Here is a 20,238-nt window from a genome sequence, read left to right on the forward strand (position 1 = left end):
GAGGGATCAAATAATGGGTTAGCTTGACACAAAAGGGGTCATCGTGGCAGAGGAGACGCCAGACTGATGGAGAAATCATAATAGGGTCTGAGGAGGCGGTTGGACTGACTGCCTGAGGGGCACACTGACTCAAGGTGGGACAGGCTGACCTCCAACGACGAACGCGGAGCGTCCCCTCCCGCGCAGCGGGGGCAGCCAATCAGAGTGCCCGGGTGCGCGTGACGTCACCGGCTGCGGGCAGACTCCTCCCCGGCGGCCTCGCCAGAGGTCCAGCCCTCCTCCTGTGCCACCTCGTGGGCCGGTGGTGGGTCTGGGGCCTCAAGGGCAGAGTGCGTGCCCAGGCTGGAGGCTGAAGGTGGGCTGAGAAACGAGTGCCAGGGAGACAGCCCCTGAAAGGGGTGACGGGGGAGAGAGCGGAGGGAGAGACAGACGGAGAGACAGAGACAGGCAAAGGCAGACAGATGGGGAGAAAGAGACGGAGATGGGGATTCAGAGCCGGGGGTTGGGGGAGGGCAGGAGGGGAAATGAGACAGCGATGGCAAGAGAGAGCGCCCCAACAAAGCAGGAAGAGAGGCAGTCCTGAGAGGCCCTGAGACCGGGAGGGCCAGGCAGGCCCCAGGAGGCAAAGAGTCAAAGAATGGGACCAAAAGGGTACGGTCACAATAATCAGGGGGAAAACTGAGTCCAGAGGCTGAAACTGACACCCAGACAGAGACTGGGCAGAAGGGAGGGACAGTAGTGGGATGACCCCTTGGAGTCAGTGACCAGGCAAGAGAGAGAGCAGCTGAGATAGCCAAAGCCTCACAGAGGGGAGGACAGATGGATGGACAGCAGAACCCTAGGAGGAGACAGCCCAAGAGGCACCTCGACCGACCTACGGTGGACCTGCCTGGGGTCTGCACCCCCACCGTTGGCATCGGCAGGTCCCTCAGTACCGCCCCCTCCCCACCTTATTGGCCCACGTCTGGGCCCATCTGGGGGATGTCTCTGGAGCTCAGATGGTGAATTCTGTGAGGGCTGGGATCTTGTCTGGCCGTAACCACGGTTCACACGGGGAGGGGCTGGCATGCTGGCTGGCTGGCACTTGGTGGATACGCCACGCGTTTGTTGTATAAACGAAAACGGGACTCGCCCTCTCTGTATTTTGGAGACTCTGCACCTGAGATGCCGTTGTAGGATCTCTGGGGGGCACGTGCAAGGCTCACTGGTAAGTCGTTGTGGGGTCTCCAGTTTATTTTATGGCCTAAGAGGGCTCAGCGTCTATTGAGAGCCTGCTGTGCTAGGAGCTGATCTCATTCAATCCTCAGAAAGACCCGCAAGATTGGCTTTAGCCCCACTGTACGGAGCGGGAAACTGAGATGCAGAGAAATGGAGTAGTGTGGTCCAAGTAACACAGGAAGTCAGAGGAGGTCAGGATTGGAAGGCAGGTCTGCCTGGCTTGACTGCTTGTGCACTTCTGTGCTGACCTTCGGGGGAGGGATGGAGGCAACAAACGGAGCTGGTCTTGGCCAGACCCGTGACTGTATCCCCAATAGAAATCACGGATATTTTCCATATCCCATCACATGGTTGCAGATTTCTTGAAATAGTGTTTATGCTCCTCATGACTTTTACGTTAGAGGAGTTAAGATCCATCACGAGGTCTTGGTGGCTAATGTGTTGACAAAAAGGCACCGATATTACTGTATCACAAGTTTTGCTTTTACTGTGTGTATGTGTGTGTGTGCGTGTGTGTGTGTGTTTAAGTAAGCTCTAGGCCCAACGTGGGGCTTGAACTCGTGACCCTGAGCTCAAGAATTGCACGCTCGACTGACTGAGCCAGCCAGGCGCCCCACGAATTTTGCTTTTCAAAATATTTTGAGGGGCGCCCGGGTGGCTCAGTCGGTTAAGCGTCCAACTCTTGGTTTCGGCTCAGGTCATGATCTCACGGTTCGTAAGTTCAAGCCCCGCGTTGGGCTCTGCGCAGACAGTGCGGAGCCTGCTTGGGATCCTCTCTCTCTGTCCCTCCTTCTGCCCCTCTCCCGCCTCTCAAAATAAATAAATGAACTTAAAAAAATATTTTGATAACTGTAGTATCAGTGTAATTGGCTTCTTTTGTTTCCTTATGTATTTTATGTTTATAAGCATTATTCTGAGGACTATCCCAGCCTTCCAAGGAGGATCCATGGTCCCCCAAAAGCCAGAGAATCTGGTTTTAGAGTAAATAGCCCCTTGGCCACCGAGCAGTGGGTGCGGCCTATGGGAAGAGGGGTTCAGAGGTCAGCGTCAGAGGGCAGGGCCTGAGCACAGAAAAGTAGGAAGCGCTAAGAGAGAGGAAGGGTGGTGTGTGACCTTTGGAGGAGAGGCTGGAGGGTGGGAAGAGGCACCAGCAGGGCTGGTGCCCCAATAAGGGGCCCGGCCCAATGACAAGCCCGCCAGCTGAGGGACCAGCAGGCCCGCCAGAAGAGTCAGGGCCATGGATCCAGTTGAAATACTGCCTCCCTCTCTGAGCCTCAGTTTCCCCTCTGGAAATGAGCTAATAACCGATCCTACAAATGAATGAGATAACCCATGTGAAATGTAGTGTCCAAAATATGATCAACGCCCACGACACTCTGTCACAGGGAAAAGCAGAGCAGAGACAGAGCTAATAATTAATATTTGAATAACCCCCACTTGTTGAGCACCTATTATCGTGTGCTGGGCCTCTGCCAGGGACTGCCATCCAGGACATCGTTTTGCCTTCCCTGAGACTCTTGAAGTGGGACAGAGATGGAGGAGAGAGCGTGAGGAGCAGGGGGTGAGGGAACAGGAAGCAAGTTTTAGGAGGAGAATCAGGAAGAGGATGGGCAGGGAGGAAAGGAAGCCCCCAGAATGGGGAGAAAGGAGGGGACCCAGGAAGCGCAGTGCCCCTCCTGGATCGACGGTAAACACAGTGGGGTCAGGAAGGGTTTGCAAGGAGCAGGACAGAGGTGCCAGGTTGGCGTGTGCACCCCCAGCCTCTTCACCACTACGCTCCCATCCCCCAGTGCAGGCAGCTTACCTCGGTGGCAAAGAAGCCTTTGGGCCGGTGTTTGCCCAGCGACGCAAGGCCACCAGGTCCAGGACTCTCGCTTGCGCTGATGGTCTGCTGAGCTGCCGCCAAAATTTCATCCAGTTTGTCTAAGGGGAGGCGGAAGAGGCAGTGCAATGAAGCTTGCTTTGGCCTCACCAGAGACGGAGCTGCCGGGAGCCCAGACAACGTTTTGTGTGGACCAGAAAAGGGCACCCATCCCCATGGACACAGTCTCCAGCCCAGAAGGCAGGGCCCAGCGGTGGGAAGAGGTGAGGGCAGCAAATAAGACAGTCGTCCTAGGAGGGCAGGTGGAGGGGTGGGGGTGGGGCAAAAGGCAGTGGGGGGAGAGGCTGCGGACAGAGGTGGGAGCTCATACTTGACGTGGCTGGGGCAAGGTTGGGGTGGGAGGTGGCTCAGCTCGGCTCAGCTCGGCTCAGCTCGGAGGTGGCCAAAGGGTGCGCAGGCGGGAAGAGGGTCGGAGTGGCTCCTGCACCCCAGGGGGCGTGGGGTCGGGGGTCCTGGGCAGCCCGGGGAGCCCGGGGTGGGCCATCTTACTGAGAGCCATCTGATACACGGTCCGCTTTTTCTCCATGCTGGGCACCGGCGGAGGCTGCTGCTCGTACTCTGTGGGCAAAGGATGCGGATGAAGTCCAGGGGCGCCCCGAGGGACGGGGCGGAGCGGGCTCGGCCAGTGGGCGTGGCCAGCGGGTGCGACCAGCAGGCGTGCGCAAGCGCGAGTGGGGCAGTGAAGGGCCCGGGTCGGGGAGGGGCGAGTCCGCCGGCGGGATGGGGACGGGGGGGCCCCCCCGCCAGTCCTGTGCCCACTCACCACTCTTCTTCTTCCAGGGGGAGACTAGCCCGGGGGAGAGGCAGTAGAGGAGCCAAGAGTTAGGACTTCAGGGGGAGGCGAGGGGCCCCCTCTCTGGAACACCCTCCTCCCTCAGGGTAGGGGTGGTCAGCTGCCCGATCTGCCCCCTGTCAGGGGAAACGGGACCCCCCAGGTCCACTCGGCCCTGTCTGGGGAGGGGCTGGCCTTCCTTTCTGTCGGGGGAGGGTGGGGAAGCTGGTGGAGGAAGAGATAGAGAATGGGGGTGGGCGTGAGGTGGGGCAGGTGGAGAGAAGCCAGAAAGGAAATAGGGACCCGTAGGGAGGGACGTGCAGACCCAGAGAGAGACTCGACAGAGAAACAGATATAAGAGGACAGAGGAAAGTCGACTCTCAGACGCCCCTTCCCAGCGACACACACGCAGGCCACAGAGAGTCTGACCCATGGACTGGGGGACAGGTTGAGGACGAGGACCCCTGGTCACTAACAACACTAACAAACTCAAGGTCTAGTTCAGTCCCCCTTCTGCCCCTCTCCCTCCCCAGCGCCTGGACCCCAGCAGCCCCACAGGCTCACCCATCTCCTCCAGCTCTGAGGTCATGGACTTGGAACGAAGAGAGATGGCTGGGGGCGGGAGCCGCTTAGCCTGCTGGGGTGCTGGAAGGTGATGGCGGGGGCGAGGCATCAGTACCATGGACAGAAGGCCCGTGACCCCCTACCACCACCACCAGTGCTCCCGGATACCAGAGACAGCTGCCACCAGCATGCTGAGCCCTCCCCGTGTCAGTTTCTCCCCGGAAGGGTCACAAACAAGCAGCCCTGGGGAAGGGAAGGCCAGTGGTGGGGACCATTAAGCCATTAGGGCTTCTGAGGACCTTAGTCTGGTGGCAGTGGGGTGCCCAGCTCTGGCCATGCAAATGAGGAGGAGAAGCACCTTTCTTATGGACAGCCTCATCCATGTCCGGGTGCCTGGTGACCATCACCACCTTGACCATCAGCGTGTTGCCCCCTTGGCGGATCATGTTCACCACCTGTCGGTGGCCGACCTTCACCACATTCTGCCCGTTCACCTGTGGCACAGATGCCCCCAAACCACACAGAGTAGGTGAGGCGAGGGATGCTTTCAGCTTCAGAGTCCCCAGCTGAGTGACCTCCTGCTTTGCCCGCTTTACAGCACTGTTGGTCATTCCTCCTTCCCCTTGACCCTCCCCCCCCACCCCTTCCCCTTACAAGGCCCTAATTTTCCTGGCCCCAGGGTTAAGGGGCTGGGCTCACCCGATTCACCTCTCTCTCCCTCCTTGTCCCCCCCTTGCAATGTGTGTGTGTGTGTGTGTGTGTGTGTGCGCGCGCACACACACGCACAGGGGGACAGCTCTGTTTTCTTTTGAGATGCTTCAGAGAGGCCTTCAGAAGGAACCCCTGGAGAAAGAGGAGGCTGGCTGGGGGGCGGGCTGGGGGGCTGGGAGGCCTGGTGCAAAAAGAGTCTGCATTTGGGCAGCCAGATCCTGGTGTGAATCAGGAGGGGCCTGGGGATTCGTCGCCAGGGTTCCCGGCGTTGGGGGAGGGGGAAGCAGTATCTGTGGAAGGTGTGCTGAGGCTGGCACTCGGGAAGGCCCCTGGGGCCGGGGGTCAGGACTCACCTCGATGAGGAAGTCTCCCATCCGCAGTCCAGCTCGCCATGCCACGCCACCCTCATCCACGGACTCCAGATACTGCAGCGCCGGGAAGGCCGGGGTGGGGGTGAACTCCTCGATGGGGGTCTGCGCTGCAGATGGGGAGGAGCCGGCGGGGTCGGAGGGGAGGGGGTGGAGAGGCCGAGCAGGGGATGGGGCTCAGACCCAAGTCACAGAGGCCTCATCGTAGCTGAAGGACCGGCACCCTGGGGTGGGGTGGTGGGTGGGCTGGGGTCCCTTCCCCTGTCCATCCCCCTGGGTCAGAGAGCCCTTCTCCCATCTCCTCCCCGGCCGGCACTCACCCTTGGCCCCCCGGAGCACGAACCCAAACCCCTCACTGTCCTTCTTCTGCAGCAAGACTGTCTTCTCCTTAATGATGTAATCGCTGGCAACGGGGGTGGGGTGGGGGGGTGGGGGTGGAGAAGGGATTATGAGACACGGAGTCTGTGCTCCATCAGCCACCCGGTGACCTGAGCCCCTGCTCCAGAACCATTCATCCCCCACCCCCCCCCCCTCCGAGGATCTTCCTCACCCACTCCGCTAGTGTTTGCTTGCAGCAGCCCTGACAGGCCTCCCCCTCAGAGCCCGGGCTGCTTGCTCTCCCACTCAGCCTTTCCTCATTCATCCATCCATGCCTCCATCCACCCATCCATTCAGCAAGCAGCTACCAAGCCCACTGTGTGCCCGCACAGCGTGAGGGACAGGGAGGTAAGCCGCCAGATCACCAGACAGCCCGCTTTGAGCTCCCGCTAGCCACTTCCTGTCGGTGACCTTGAGCCCAAGACTTTAACCTTTTGGGCCTCAGTTTCCTTGTCTACGATGTGAGGCAATAAAAGGCCCTACCAGACGAGGTCGCTGTGGGAGTTCAGTACCAAAATAGTTAAGAAGCACAGTGCCGGGCACATAGTAATCACGCTGGGTAGGATTCTTTCAATGCCTTTGGCCGAGTTACTAGGTCCAGAGGACACGTGTACTTCCATGATACCCCTCCCAACTCCTTGACTATATATATCCTACAGTAACACCTCCCCAGGTACCCAAGCACGTTGTATCATCACTTATTCAGCATGGTGCAATATGGTAGCTGCTACATGTATGTGGCTATTTATACGCAAAGTCATTAAAAATTAAATTGAGAGGGGACCTGGGTGGTTCAGGAGGTTAAGCATCTGACTCTTGATTTCGGCTCAGGTCACGATCTCACGGTTCGTGAGATCGAGCCCCCACGTTAGGCTCTGCACTGACCGTGGAGCCTGCCTGGTATTCTCTCTCCCTCTCTGCCCCTACCACCCGCTCGCGCCCTCCCTCTCTCCAAATAAATAAAAAAAAAACACTTAAACAAATTTAAAAATAGATAAAGATCAAATAGGGAAATTCAGTTCCTCAGTCTCACTGGCCACGTTTCAAAGTGCCCAGTAGCCACATGTGGCCAGTGGTTACCATGCAGGACAGTGCAGATACAGAACATTTCTATCACTGGAGAAAGTTCTAGCGCACAGCAGTGACTTCTCTGTTCCCTGGTATACCTCAAATGCATCTCCTTCACGCGCTGGATAGATTCCAGTAAAATGCAAATGCAAACGACCCGTGAATACGCGGATAGTCCCCTACCGCCGCCACCAAAGCCTGTCAGCACATTTAGGTAATGGTCACATACCCAGGAGAGTTCAATGAAACCCAAACATATTCCACGAATCTCAACCCCTGCCTGGGCTCGCTCAGATAACAGCCCCAAAGCCTTGACATCACCACTGCGCGCCTCAAGATGACATATCCATTCCGTTCCAGGAACCCCAGTATACAGCGGAAATACCCAAGCACCCTGATCCAGCCCCACTCCCCTCGGCAGCCCCAGGAACACCCTCAGTCCGCCAGAACGCACGCCCCGCTGCACCCCGGGCGGCCTGTGGTCACGTCTGAGACCCGTCCAGCACAGACGCAGACCCCTCAGTATATCCCAATAAAATCCATCAGCCCTAACATACTCCAGCAATAAGCGTGCTCCCCGCGCACTTTAATCAGCGACTCTCACGGATTCGGCAAAACAGCCCTCCACGAATACTCCAGTAGGTTTCGGTAACACCCCCACACATCCCAGTATGCTCCAATAATAACTCCCCCTCACTTGGATCTCAGTATATTCCCATAACCCGCCCCCTGAACACATCCCAGCACACGCCAATAATACCCACTGTGCTCCTACTGTATTTCGGCACCATCCCCCGCCACACCGGCAGCCCTGTGCGCTCTCATGACCCCACGACCTCCACTGTCGCTGTCACATCCATACATCTGGACCACAGAGACAGCGTTCTGCACATGCGTGTGCACACGCAGACACGCCTAGCAACCGCTCTCGCTCCAAGTTCACCACGGTCCATTAAACGCGCCACACCCTACCTATCAGGTCTTCTTGATCTTCTCTTCAAGCCAGGGATGGGTCGCCCTTGTAGCAGGGTGGAAGGGGTGTGGGAAGAGCGGAGGGACGGGGCTTCGGAGGAGTGAGGGAGGAGAGGGGAAGAGAGGGGAGGCAGAAGGAAGGGGTCGAGGCCAAGGCCCACAGAAATTGGTTCAGAGGTCAGGGCTCCCTTGCTCCGGCCCAGGCACTCTGGGACGCCCACCGCCGTCCCTGCCCGACAAATTCCACGGAGCCCTTCTGCCCTTGCTACGTCCATATCCGCTCCGGATCTCCAGGTCCCCAGCAGCCACCAGTGCCCATCCTTCATCCCTCGCTGGCAGCCGTTTCTCCTTCCGTCCCTGCTACCAACCCCTACATCTCCCACACCTCTCCCCGGCCCCTGGCATCCCTCCTTTACCCCCACGTTATCCTCCCACTCCAGACATAAGCCTTCCTCAAACCCCCCAGCCCCCAATGTGATTCAGTGAAACTCCCATATCCATCATATCCCAGGAAGAAACACTGGCCACGTGCAAGTCAGTATCTGAAACCCTTCACGGCTAAATAACTCAAGTGTCTCTCACAGCCCGCCTCTGAGGTAGGCATAAGTGCTATTTCCACTTTATGGGCAAGGAAAGAGCGGCACAGAAAGGTCAAGTAACTTGCCTAAGGTCACGCGGCGAGTAATCTTCAAAAACACAGAAGGAAACACCTGGGTAAACGCAGGTATGGCATCCCCCACTCGACTGCACTCAAATACCTCCACACACATACATCGGCCCCAAATTGGCCATGAGCTTCCCCCCCCGCCCCCATTCAGTGCCTGAAATGTATCCCAGGCTATGCCAGTAGCACAGCAATTAGTGACATTCATTGACCCATTGCTGAATGCCAGATGCCGTTGGGTGCATTTTACATTTATTTATTCACATTGCCTCACAACACCCCTGGGAGGGGGTGGCTGTTACTGTTCCCATTTTAGCAACGAGGAAACTGAGGCACCGGGAAGTACATGCTCGAGACCACACCAGCTGGAAAAGGGTCAGAGCCAAGATCTGAATTCCTCACAGGCAACCCATACACCCCAGCGATGTCCAAACCCCCTCAGATCGTCACAACGCCACCTCTGTCCCTCCCTCTCAAGCGTCCCCGTCCGGTATGTGCTCCCTTCTGTCCCCACTCCCGTGACTTTCTCACCCAGTCTCCGGCCACCTTGATGTTTCCCCCATGCCACCGTGTCCTCCTCCAGCCTTCCAACTGTCCTGTTGCCCCGACAGTTTCCCTCATCTCAATGTCCCCCATCCTCGGCTCCTGTGGGTGCCCCTTCACCCCTCTGCACCTCGCCCCCTGCTCCTCCACGCCATCTGAAAGCTCCACGTTGTCCCAGCCCCCCCACCCCCCATTAGCTCTCGCTTCTGTCAGCCCTCATCACACGCTACGGGGCCACTCCTCCACCTCCAACTTGGCCTCTGCACACCCGCCAGCCCCTTCCCCAAAGGGTCCTCCGCAGACCTCCGGGACCTCCCTCCCCCTCCCTTGGCCTCGCCCTTCCCAGGTCTTCTCACGCCTCAGTAGGCAACCCCACCGTGTCCCCTACAGCACCCCAGGTCCCTCCCATACTCCCGAGTCCCCCGCATTCTCATCCGTGGAAGCCTCTTCCCACTTCTGCACCCTCAACTCACTTCCTCACACACCCTTCCGCCTCCTGGTACTTGCAGCTGCATTTCATTTATATTCCCTGCATCCTCTCCGTGCTCTCCCTGTGCCGCCTTGGATCCCCACCCCCAAACCCTCCTCACAGATCCTGCCTTTCCCTCTTCACCCCATTTCCCCACACACCCCACGCACCCTCTCTGCTCCAGCACCCCTGTTCCCCCCAACTTCAGGGTCCCCCACTCTCCCCTGCTCCATTCTCCTCGGCCACCCTCCGACGGAGACCCCCTGCCCCCACCCCTGCCCCAGTACTCGCTACCCACGCGACACCCCATCCGCACTCCTACTGCTGACTGACTACCTGCCCTGCAGGAGCACGCACAATGCTCCCCCCCAGGCCATCCCTCGGCCACCCCAGAGTGGCCTCTGGAGCCCAGCGGCCAGCTCTTGTTCTCCGGATCCCACACACAGAGACCGCAGCAGCATCCACTCCCCCCACCCCCACCCCCACCCCAGAGGTGCCTCTCACACACCCAGGATCCCACAGCCCAGAGCGTGCTGCCGTACAAGGCACCCCCTCGGGTACTGGGCCCCTCCCCATGTCCCCGGCTCCAAGCGTCTCTCCATGGCCTGCACAGAGGCCCCCCGCGCGGGGAAGCAGCCCCTTCCCGTGCTGAGAAGTAGCACACACAAGCAGATGCAGCTCCCGGGTGCAGAAGCCCGGCCGGGGCTCAGCACACCTGCCCCACACAGGCACAGACCCCCTGGAGGCAGGGAGAGGGGCACATGGGGACAGAGACACATGGAGAGTGTAGAAAAGGGGGGCCTGTGGGGGAGGGGACAAGCCTGGCATGAGAGGGGAGGTATTGGGAAACACAGCCGCAGTCCCTGGGACAGGCCCACTCCATCACACACACACACACACACACACACACACACACAGTCCCCAGACAGCCTCTCTATCGCTCCAAATTGCACACAGAGACAGACACCGTCAAACAGGGACACACAGATGGACACAGCTGTGGTGGGGGGCTGGGAGCCCACCATCTCTCCATCTCTCTCTCCCACTCTCTCTTTCTCTCTCACACACACACATACACACACGCGTGCGCACACGGCTGCAGGCAGTCACACACGCACGCACATCGACACAGCCACACTGACACATGCACAGTCGCACAGTGACACGCAGCGGAAAAAGAGGAGGGGAGGGGAGGGGAGGCCGGGGGTGGGATGTGTGTGTGATGGGGGGGATGGCTGTGAATGGGAGAGAGGGGTATGAATGGGGGGACTTGCCAACTCTGCAAAGGGGTGTGGGGAGATGGGGATCGGAGGAATAAGGGCCTGGAATGTAGGTGCCTGAGGGGGAGCGCTCCACAGAATGGGGGCGGTGAGGGGGGCAGGAAGAGGTAGTGGGTTCGAAATCCCCGAGTGGGGTCCGTTTGGAGGGTCTGACTGGGGGCAAGGCTGTGGAGGAAGAGGCAAGGGGGCCTGGAAGGGGGCTGAGGAATGTGTGTGGTGGGGGGGCTCGGGGAGAGAGGCCCAGGGACGGGGATGGGAGAAGGATTGAGAAGAGGGGTCCAGAACGGTTTATCACTGAGAGAAGGTGAGGGGAGAGGGGCTGGAAGAGGGGCAGCTTGGGGGGGGGGGGCGGGGAGGAGTCCCAAGGCTGGGGGATTAGCGGCGGGGGGGAGGGTCGTCACAGCGGGCCGGGCCGGGGCCTCCCAGCCTGCCGCGGAGAAAAGGGGCGGCGCGCTCCGTTACCTGTAGATGTACCAGACGCTGCGCCGCCGGGGCCCCAGGGCCGGCCAGCTGGAGGAGAGCGCGGGGGGCGGCTGCGGCAGGGAGCCCCCACCGGGGCCGCCCCCGAGACCCCCGCCGCCGCCGACCGCAGACAAAGCCATCGCCGCCGCGGCCCCGGCCCCGGCCCCGGTCCCGGTGCCGGCCGCCCCCGCCGCCGCCGCCGCCGCCGCGTCCCCGTCCCCGCTCGGCCGAACCCCCGTGTCCGGGCCCCCAGGCCCCGCCTCATGCTGACCCGCGCCGGGAGGGGGGAGGGGGAGGGGGCGCGCACCCTCCCGCGGGAGGGAGGGCAGGGCCGGGGGCTCACATGCCGGGGGGCGCGGGGGCGCGGGGCGCGGGGTCGGGCCGCGGCGGGAGCGCGAGGACCGCGGACGGCGCCGGCTTCAGCACCGCGGACAGCTCCGGAGGCGGGCGCCGGGCGCGAGGCTTTAACCCCTTGGCGTCCTGCGCCGGGCGGCGGAGGGGGCCGGGCAGGGGGGGGAGGGGGCCGGGAGGGGAACGCGGGGGCCCCCTTGGCGGGAGAAGGGGGAGGGGCGAGGCGCGGGGGGGGGGAGGAGAAGGGGGAGGCACTTCCGGTCTGGGCCCCCCCCTTAACCCCCTCCCCCCTCCAGGGCCCTCCCGCGCAGGTGCAGAGCGAGGGAGAGCGGAGAGAGACGCACCACACCATACAAGATGCCTCGCAACCGCGTGCGGGGACGCGCGAACAGAGCCCCACTTCCCAGGCAGGGATACCACGGTGAGAGAGGCCCCAGGAGGGGACGCACAGCCCCCCCCCGCCCCCCATCGCAGACCGACGCATAACGCACCCCAACACAGTGTGGAAGGGCCAGGAAGGGAAGGCTAGAAACATTGAGACTGGGCCCCAGAGCAGTGAGAGACACCCCTCCCCCAAAGAAGCTCAGGAGAGGGACATACACACACCAGAGCTCACTCAAGAGAGGAGAGACCGCAGACTCCCAAGGAGAGGAGAGAGGGTGGCACAGGCCAGGACCTTACAGTTCCAGCAGGGATGCAGGGCACACAACACAGGCAGGGCCACCTCAGACAGGGTCAGGGAGAGCAGCGGGGAGGCCGAAGGGGAAGAGCCTCAGACACACCACACAGAGCAGCACATGCCGGTGGGCACAAGGAGGAGAGGAGAAGGGGAGGGAATGAAGTTGACAGGACAGAACTAGGGAAAGGAGAAGGAAGAAGCTGAGGGTAAGAGGGGCCACCCCCCCCCCCCATCCAGCTGGTAGAGCAAGCGACTCCCAGACCAAGGCCAAGGAGAGACCCAGAGAGACACTGTCAGAGACAGGAGGCAGAGGCCGATAGGGAGATTTGGGGTGGGGGGACCTCGATACTCACCCAGTGCCCAGAGCCAGAGACGTGCCAGGTGAACACACACAATGGTCAAGCGCCTCAGACACTCCGGGCGCAGGGTGGCACCCCAGCCCCACCCTCTCTCCCCATCTTGTCCCCCCCTTCCCCCCCTGCCCATCCCCACTGGCCAGAACACAGACACATAGGTTTGGACACATTTAATGGAAGGATGCTACAAACAAGGAGACCCTTCCCTGGATGGGGGGAGTGGTGGGGGAGGGTGTCATCTTTCAGACACCCAATTATGACCATCCCTCCCCCACAGTCTTGCCCTTCTGGAAGCCCAAGGCCTGGAATCCTCCCCTCTTCTGCCCTTCCCTCCCCCAATGCCCCAGGTCCTCAATTCCAGATCAATCGGACAGATGCAAATGCATGCACACGATTTTATGGGCTGACACGCACGCACAGTGACATGCAGAGAAAGAGACAGAGACGTGTGCAGAAACCCACCTGTCCATACAAGGTAAGCAGACACACCGACATCCCCGGAAACACTTGCCCTCGTTCTCAGACACACAGACTCAGGGAAACACAGATGTGCAGAGGCAGCCGCACGATTAGCCTCAATCGTGTGCCCGTAAATGAAAGCCACAAAGCACCCGTCTACACAGACTGGGACAGATCCTCTCACCGTCATGGGCATGTATATACACAGGGCTATACGTCTAGGGGCCTCTCGAGCCACCCATGCACACAGACACGTGTCATGCGCACCTACAGAGACACATGGGCAAGAACACACTCGGAGAATCCGTACAAGGACGCTCGCCTGTGTAAGATGTTCACGCACAGGGAAACCAGCTCTGGTCGTGCACACACAAGTCCATACATCCCCAGGCACCCCTTTCTTCCCATTCCTGACCCCGTGCCCCCCCTTCCCCTCCCCTCTCACCTCCCTGGGCCAATCCCATCCATCAAGCTTCTGAAGCAAGTCAGCCAGCAGCCAGGGAGGGGAAAGGTGTCAGTGTGCCCGTCTCTCCACCCCCACCCCTCCTGGCCCAGCTCTGCCCGCCCCCCTCCCCACGCCGGTGCGAGGCATGGGATGTACACACCTGTGCTGCACATAAAGATGGGGCACATGAAGGAGACAAAGGCCTCCAGCCAACCACACACACGAGCTTCCCCATCCTCAGCTGTCCACCCCACTGGTCTCAGGCTACCCCAAAACTGGGCAGTCTCAGTGGCTGCCCAGGATGGTTTGGGACTGGGCTTGTGGTCTGAAGCTACCTCTGCCTTCTCCCACCTCTGGATCAAACTTTAGAGGGAGCAGGAAGGAGGCTTAGAGGTGGTGGAAATATTTAAAGGTGGAATATGAAGGGAGCTTGGGGTGAGGGGCACCCGAGGGTGTAGGACATTTACCTTGGGGCATCAAAGCTGTCGTAGGAGCCCACGGTATAATGCCGGAAGAGTCTCTTTGCCTTGTCACTGCGGCTTTCTGCAGGGGGACAAGGGATGACCTTGGACCCTCGCTCTGGAAACCATGAGCCCACCCCCGGGGGTCCTGGCCCAAGCTGTCCCATCTACTTCCCAGTGCCCCACCCCCATCGGGAGGGGGAAAGGAAGGGACATGAGAACCCCAGGGACAACTGGCAAGTCCTCATTACCTTGCTTTCCCTCCTGGGAGCGGTTTGCCACCTCTTCCAGGCAGTCAGAGGGGAACCAGCCAACGCGACCTTTGACCTGGCCTTCCCAGAAGCCTCCTTCCCCGATGCTAAGCACTGGATGGGGAGCAGGGACACAGAAACATTTCCACGTTTCCATGTTGCCCCCCACCCCCAACGTCCTCGATGCGCAGCCTTTCCACAGTGCCCGGCACCTAGCACAGGGCCTGGCCCAAGAGCATCCTTAAAAAATGCCCAAGGAAGGGATGAGGGAGTTGGCGGGGGGAACCAAACCATATCGCTCCTGCTTTCTAGCTTCTGAATCCAATGGGGACATGAGGATGCACTGGAAAAAGGGCTGGGTCTGGTGACACGGTCCTCACGGGTTATGGACACATTCACAAAGAGCCCTCATCTCCCCTGGTAGCCAGGGACAGCTTGATTGTTCTGTAATTTTCCTAAACCCTCCTAGACTCCCTAAACCCTTTGACATTCTTATCAGTGCCCTCTGCCACCGGCCGCAGTCTCCTTGCCACTCAAACCTCTGTCATTTGCTCCCAGACCCTTCCCTCTGCCTCTCTTTCCTTCCCCTGGCTCCGGAAGGGAGGAGAGATCGGAATGCCCTCTTTCTCTCCGCCACCTGTACCTGACAGCCCTTTCCTGCCGGCCTCATCTCTTAGCCATAGAACACGTGTCCTGACTACCTGCTCGGCGTCTGGTGTGGCCGTGCCGGGTGCTGACATGCAAGGCTGGGCATCAGGGACAGCTAATGGTTATCGAAATCTCACTCGTGGCCAGAGCCCTAAGAAGGGACACTTTTACTATCCCCATTTTACCGATGGGGAATCTGAGGCTCGGGGGGCCCAGGTCATTTGCTCTGTCTCCACTCCGTCCCTTCACACACTTCCCTCACTCACTCCTTGCACCTACCTGGGGAGGCAACAACTGATTTCCCATTTTACAGACACGAACGCAGAAGAGCCCCCTGCCCAGAGACGGCGTAAGCCACGCTAGGATTTGGGCTGGGGCCATCTGATGCTTTCCCCGGGCTTAAACGCTGCCACCCTCGGGCGGGGGGCGGGGGGGGATCTGGGGAAACCAAATGGAGGAGACACTCAAGGTCATGGAAGAGAGCGGGAGGTGGGGTGACGAGGGGTCTGGGTTCTTGGCTAGCTCTCCAGTGACCGGCTGGGTGGTCGTGGAATCAATTATTGGGTCACTGAACAAATATTTTATTTAGTGCTGGTCGTGAGTCAGGCCCCAGGCTAGACGCCGGGTAGAGGGCTCATGGACACAACAAATGTGATTCTTGCCTTCATGGATCTTCCCTGCTGGCAGCTGTTAGAGGCGTAGCTCCGTAAGTGACTGCGTGATTGAAAATTAAGGTCAGCACTTTAGGGGAAAAGAACAGGGTTTCCGAAGAAAGGCCACATGGGGGTATATAAAGTCGAGGTGCAAAGGGCAAAGAGGTGCCAGGATGATGTCCCAGGGGACATGCGACGCAGACTGAGACTGGAAGGATCCTAGGAGGAGAAGAAGCAAAGAGAGGAAGGAGAGGTTTTCCCGGCAGAAGGAAACGGGTGTGTGCAAAGAGCCTGGTGTGGAAAGGGGCTTGGGCATTCGAGGAATGGAGAGAACAATGAAGTCTCTGGTGCCCTGTGGGTGGAGGAAAGAGACCGGATGGGGGCGGGGGAGGGGCTTGCAGGCCGGGCTAAGGCACTGAGGGCCAAGGGAGCCTGCTACCTCATGGGGCTGTGGAGGAGCTCAGGGGCACTGTGGGTTTGGCCCGCTGTGAAGCAATTCAGTGTCTTCAGGAAATGGAAGGATACAAAAATAGAAGTACTGGGCTCGAACTTCAGAAAGAAATGCGGAAGATACAGCGCATAGAAGGCATGGAAGGTGTCTCCCCTCTGACCTTAGCTTCCCTTTCTTCTTTCAAACTCTGTCTCAAAGCACAGACCTGACCCTCTGCGCATGAGTATGCGCACACACACACACACACACACACACTTCCAGGCACCTGCTTCTGGAGGCACTGCCCCCACAGTTAGCCCCTGCATCTGGCCATCCATTCATGCACTCACTCACTCACTCAGCGCATGTGCACTGAGGCCTCCTGTGTGCCGGGTCATCCAACTGGGCCCTGGCAACCCAAAGCTCAGTGACATGTGACCTTGCCTTCAGGCAAGGCAAGAGATGCTGCAACACAGATACTGATACACAATCGACCTGATGCTCCGATCCCTGCACACCTTTCGAGTCCCCACTCAAACCCTGTCTCCCATGGGAGGACCCCTCCCGCCCCAGCTTTCATGGGCAGCCGGGGTCTGTCTGTCTCTCTCTCTCTCTCTCTCTCTCTCTCCTCTCTAAGCCTCCTGCAGTGGGGACCCACTTAGCATAATGACAACTGGTGCCGACTATGTGCGCATCAGTGTCCTGGGTGCCTTAAGGGAACTGACTTTTTAAAATCCCCCCCAGGGTCCCCTTGCACGGATGAAGAAACTGAGGCCCAGAGCAGGCACTTGTCTGAGGGCGCCCAGCTGGAAAGTGGTGGTGGAGCCAAGATTTGAACTCAGGCAGCTTGGCCCTCCACCCGCTACACTACTCAGTTCCTCTGTAGCCTGGAGCCGGCAAAGGATCGCTCCCCCGCCTTGCATTAACCGCCGCGTCTGCTTGCTTCCTGTTTCCAAGCTTCATTCTATCCAAGAACACACGTCAACAGCCCTGCGAAGTCTGCATGTGAGGGCTGCTGGCACCATTTTCCAGAAGAAGACAGGAAAACCAAAGAGAGGCAAACCCCAGTCACAGCAGCCGCCGCTCAGGGAGCACCGGCCCCCCACATGGGCCGGGCTTCGAACACCTGTCTCATTAGAGCCCCTTGAAGCGGGTCCCACCCTGGTTCTTGGATGAGAGCACCTGATGGGGGCAGGAGGTGCGGCCAAGGTGGCTTGGCCTCCACGCTTCACACCGGGTGGCAGGGAAAGCCGTGGGCTCAGACCCCGGGGCAAGTCGCTGCCCCTGTGTGAGGCTCTGTCCCTTCAACTAGAAGATGGGCTCCTGACACGCTTCCAAAAGGCTGCTCCTGTGAGGGGAGCACTCCCACAGGGCCTGGCGTGGCGTCAGTGTCCCCCAAATGCTAGTTTCCACTCTTTTGCCTCGACACCTCCTCCCAAGGGACAGGATCGCCGCAGCTACCCATCATGCTCCTCCAGAGTGTAAGGGGTGTCTAGGGGCTCTCTGAGGTCTCCAGAGCATTGGAAATTCTAGGCCCTGGAGAACTGTTCGTGCTCGGCCTTCCCGTCCTTGAGGGGTTAGCTCACCTGCCGCCCCCGGCCCCCCAGCCTGGCCCGGCCCTGCCCTGTTACCTTTGATCTTCTCGCCCTTGCTCAGGGAGATCTCCCCCTCCGCTTGGGCCTGGTATGACTTCACGGCCATGAAGGAGCGTCCGGGTACCGCCGAGTAGAGCTTCCTGCGCCTCCCGCGGCTGCCCAGGGAGCCCCCAGGGCCCCCTGAGCCCCCTGTGCCCCCTGCTGGCCCTTCCCTGGGCGTCCCGCTGGAGCTGCATACACAGAGGGTGTGAGAGGCAGGGGAGAGTGGAGGGAGGGGGAGCCTCTGGGAGAACAGGGGTCCATGGGGGTGGAGGATGGAGCATAGAGTGGGGGCGTGGGTTTCCCAGCTCTGGCATCCTTGGGGGAAGAGGGCATTTGGGGGCTCCCTCTGCCTGCCCACTGCTGCCCCCTGGGCCCCTCCTCTGCCTCCTCCTGGCTTCCGGCTCTGCCCCTCCCACGGTCCTGCACGCCGTGCCTGATTCAGCTTCCTGAAGCGGGGCTCTGAATGTGTCATCCCTCAGCTCGCTCACGAGCCTTCAGCGACTCCCAGCTTCCTCCTGGTGCGGGTCCAACTCTCTGCCCGCCGTGCGCAGCCCGCCATGATTTTTCGCTCTCCTGTGTCCTTGGGACACACTGGCCGGCCACATCCCCCTTGTCACCCTCCTCCAGCCAGCCTGGCCTCTTTACCCCGGAAAGTCCCCTGCCATCCTCCCCTCTACCCCGAGTGGCTCCTCTGCCCCCCCTCCCCTCTTCTGGCCCATCTCCAAACTCAGACACCTTCCCCCAAGCCCCTTGCCCACCCCCACCCTGTGTGGCTTCTTCTCACCTTGCCCTGTCTGTCTGTCTGTCTGTCTTCAGGGGCTGGAACCAACATTCTATTGGGTTCCCTCCCCTCAGCCCCTGGCATTGAGCAGGTGCTTGGCTAAACTGTTCCATTTGGGGACAGGTGCAAGATTGTGGCTTCCTCCCCCTCCCTTCCTCAGGGGTCCGGAGAGGGATTTGGAGGCCTGAGGGCGGGACCGGGGACTTGGGTGGTTGGGGGGGGCCAGCCTGGGTGGGGGGAGTGTGGCTCCGAGGATGGGATCCGGTTGGGTTGGGGTCAGTGGGACCAGGGCTGAGCCTTCCCCTACCTGGGCCGTCCACGGGGCTGCCTCTTGGCCTCTTCAGGGTGCCTCCCGCGGGATGGGGAGCGGGCCCGGGCGCCCCGGGGGCTGCTGGCACTTCGGAGGGTCCCACTGCTGAGCTTGGTGCTGGGGGCCGAGGGCTGCGACTGGCCCTGGGGCCCTGAGGTAGGGCCGGGGGCCCCAGAGGACGAGGTCCCCGGGGCGGCAAACACCATCCAGTCAGGCAGGGCCATGCTGGTATCACTGTTGGCCCGAAGCAGTGCCGGGGGCACCGTCAGCCCTGCGCCTGGGGGTCCCCGTCGCCGGGCTGCGTACTTGGGGGACTCCTGGAAGGGCACTGAGAGGGCACAGTTGCAGGGGGCAGAAGGGGCAGGGGAGACAGGCAGGCGGAGGGGGTGTGCAGGCAAGGGATGATGGGGGAGAGGCATGAAGGGAGAAAGATGTAAGACTGGAGGTCTGGAATCGCCCCTCCCACTACTACTCAGACGCTCACAGTCTGCTGACCCCCCAGTCCCCCCATGCACCCCCAAGTACGCTAGGTTCTCCCCTCGGCCCCACCTCCCTCTCGCTCACCCACATCCTGTTCTCGATGGTTTCGGATCAGCTCCCCCAGTTCAAAATTCCCAGCGATCACAGCCACCTGGAGGGAGGTGGGGTGGCCCAGGCAGAGGGCGGGAAGCACTGTGAGGTCCCCGGCCAGCTGCACACACACACACACACACACACCCCGCCCCTGCCCCTCTCAAACCTGAACCCCCGCAACTGCGCCCTCCGTCCTCTCCCAGACCGCCAGCCTCTCAGCCAGCACTCGTACCTGCCTGCCTTCCTCACCCCCTGTCTCCTCTGTGCCCCCCACCAGCCCTGACAGCTCCAGACCTGGAAGGGGGTCTGTCCATTGTTATTCTTCACATCCTTGTTAGCTCCTCGATAGAGGAGGATCCTAGCACAGGTCTCCTGTGGGCGCCGGCCGGCCGGTGGCACGAGGTGGAGGGGGGGGAGAAAAGAAAGAAAACCATTAAAGTCACCAGGAGCAGACGCAGGCACTGTGCTAAGAACTTCAGGAACAGCCTGATCTAAACCTGCCTTGCCCGGGACAGCAGTCACTTACTACCGGTGGCTCAAGAGCCCTTTAAATGTGTCCCGTCCAAACTGAGATGAGCTGTGTCTGTAAAATACAACCCACACTGCAAGAACATAGCACGGGAAAAAAAAATCCAAATGTCTCTAATACTTCTTCTATTGATTCCAAGTTGACACGGTAATATTTTGGACACCATGGGCCGAGTAAAATAGGCTACAAAAATCCACGTTACCTGTTGCCTTCCTTTCTTTTTTTAATGCAACTCCTGGGATACTTAAAATCTCTCTCTCTCTCTCTCACACACACACACACACACACACACACACACACACGACCCGTGTTGTTTTCTACCGA

The 20,238-nt window shown here is 60.0% G+C and overlaps 1 protein-coding gene across 1 annotated transcript in view; it reads right to left on the reverse strand.

The window, feature by feature from the left end:
* The window catches only part of SHANK1 (SH3 and multiple ankyrin repeat domains 1), a 43,758-nt gene that overhangs the window by 12,097 nt on the left and 11,423 nt on the right, over positions 1–20,238 (reverse strand). Inside the window, exons 9-21 of the mRNA XM_047835883.1 lie at positions 19,680–19,757; positions 19,377–19,443; positions 18,810–19,140; positions 17,716–17,909; positions 14,354–14,467; positions 14,109–14,184; positions 13,642–13,668; positions 5,836–5,918; positions 5,501–5,625; positions 4,795–4,930; positions 4,437–4,517; positions 3,590–3,658; positions 3,023–3,141 (exon numbers count right to left, since the gene is read on the reverse strand). Of these exons, the coding sequence (XP_047691839.1) occupies positions 3,023–3,141; positions 3,590–3,658; positions 4,437–4,517; positions 4,795–4,930; positions 5,501–5,625; positions 5,836–5,918; positions 13,642–13,668; positions 14,109–14,184; positions 14,354–14,467; positions 17,716–17,909; positions 18,810–19,140; positions 19,377–19,443; positions 19,680–19,757 (1,500 nt within the window). The remainder of the gene's footprint in view (positions 1–3,022; positions 3,142–3,589; positions 3,659–4,436; positions 4,518–4,794; positions 4,931–5,500; positions 5,626–5,835; positions 5,919–13,641; positions 13,669–14,108; positions 14,185–14,353; positions 14,468–17,715; positions 17,910–18,809; positions 19,141–19,376; positions 19,444–19,679; positions 19,758–20,238) is intronic.

The sequence above is a fragment of the Prionailurus viverrinus genome, chromosome E2 (assembly GCF_022837055.1).
Source record: "Prionailurus viverrinus isolate Anna chromosome E2, UM_Priviv_1.0, whole genome shotgun sequence".
Lineage (NCBI taxonomy): Eukaryota > Metazoa > Chordata > Mammalia > Carnivora > Felidae > Prionailurus > Prionailurus viverrinus.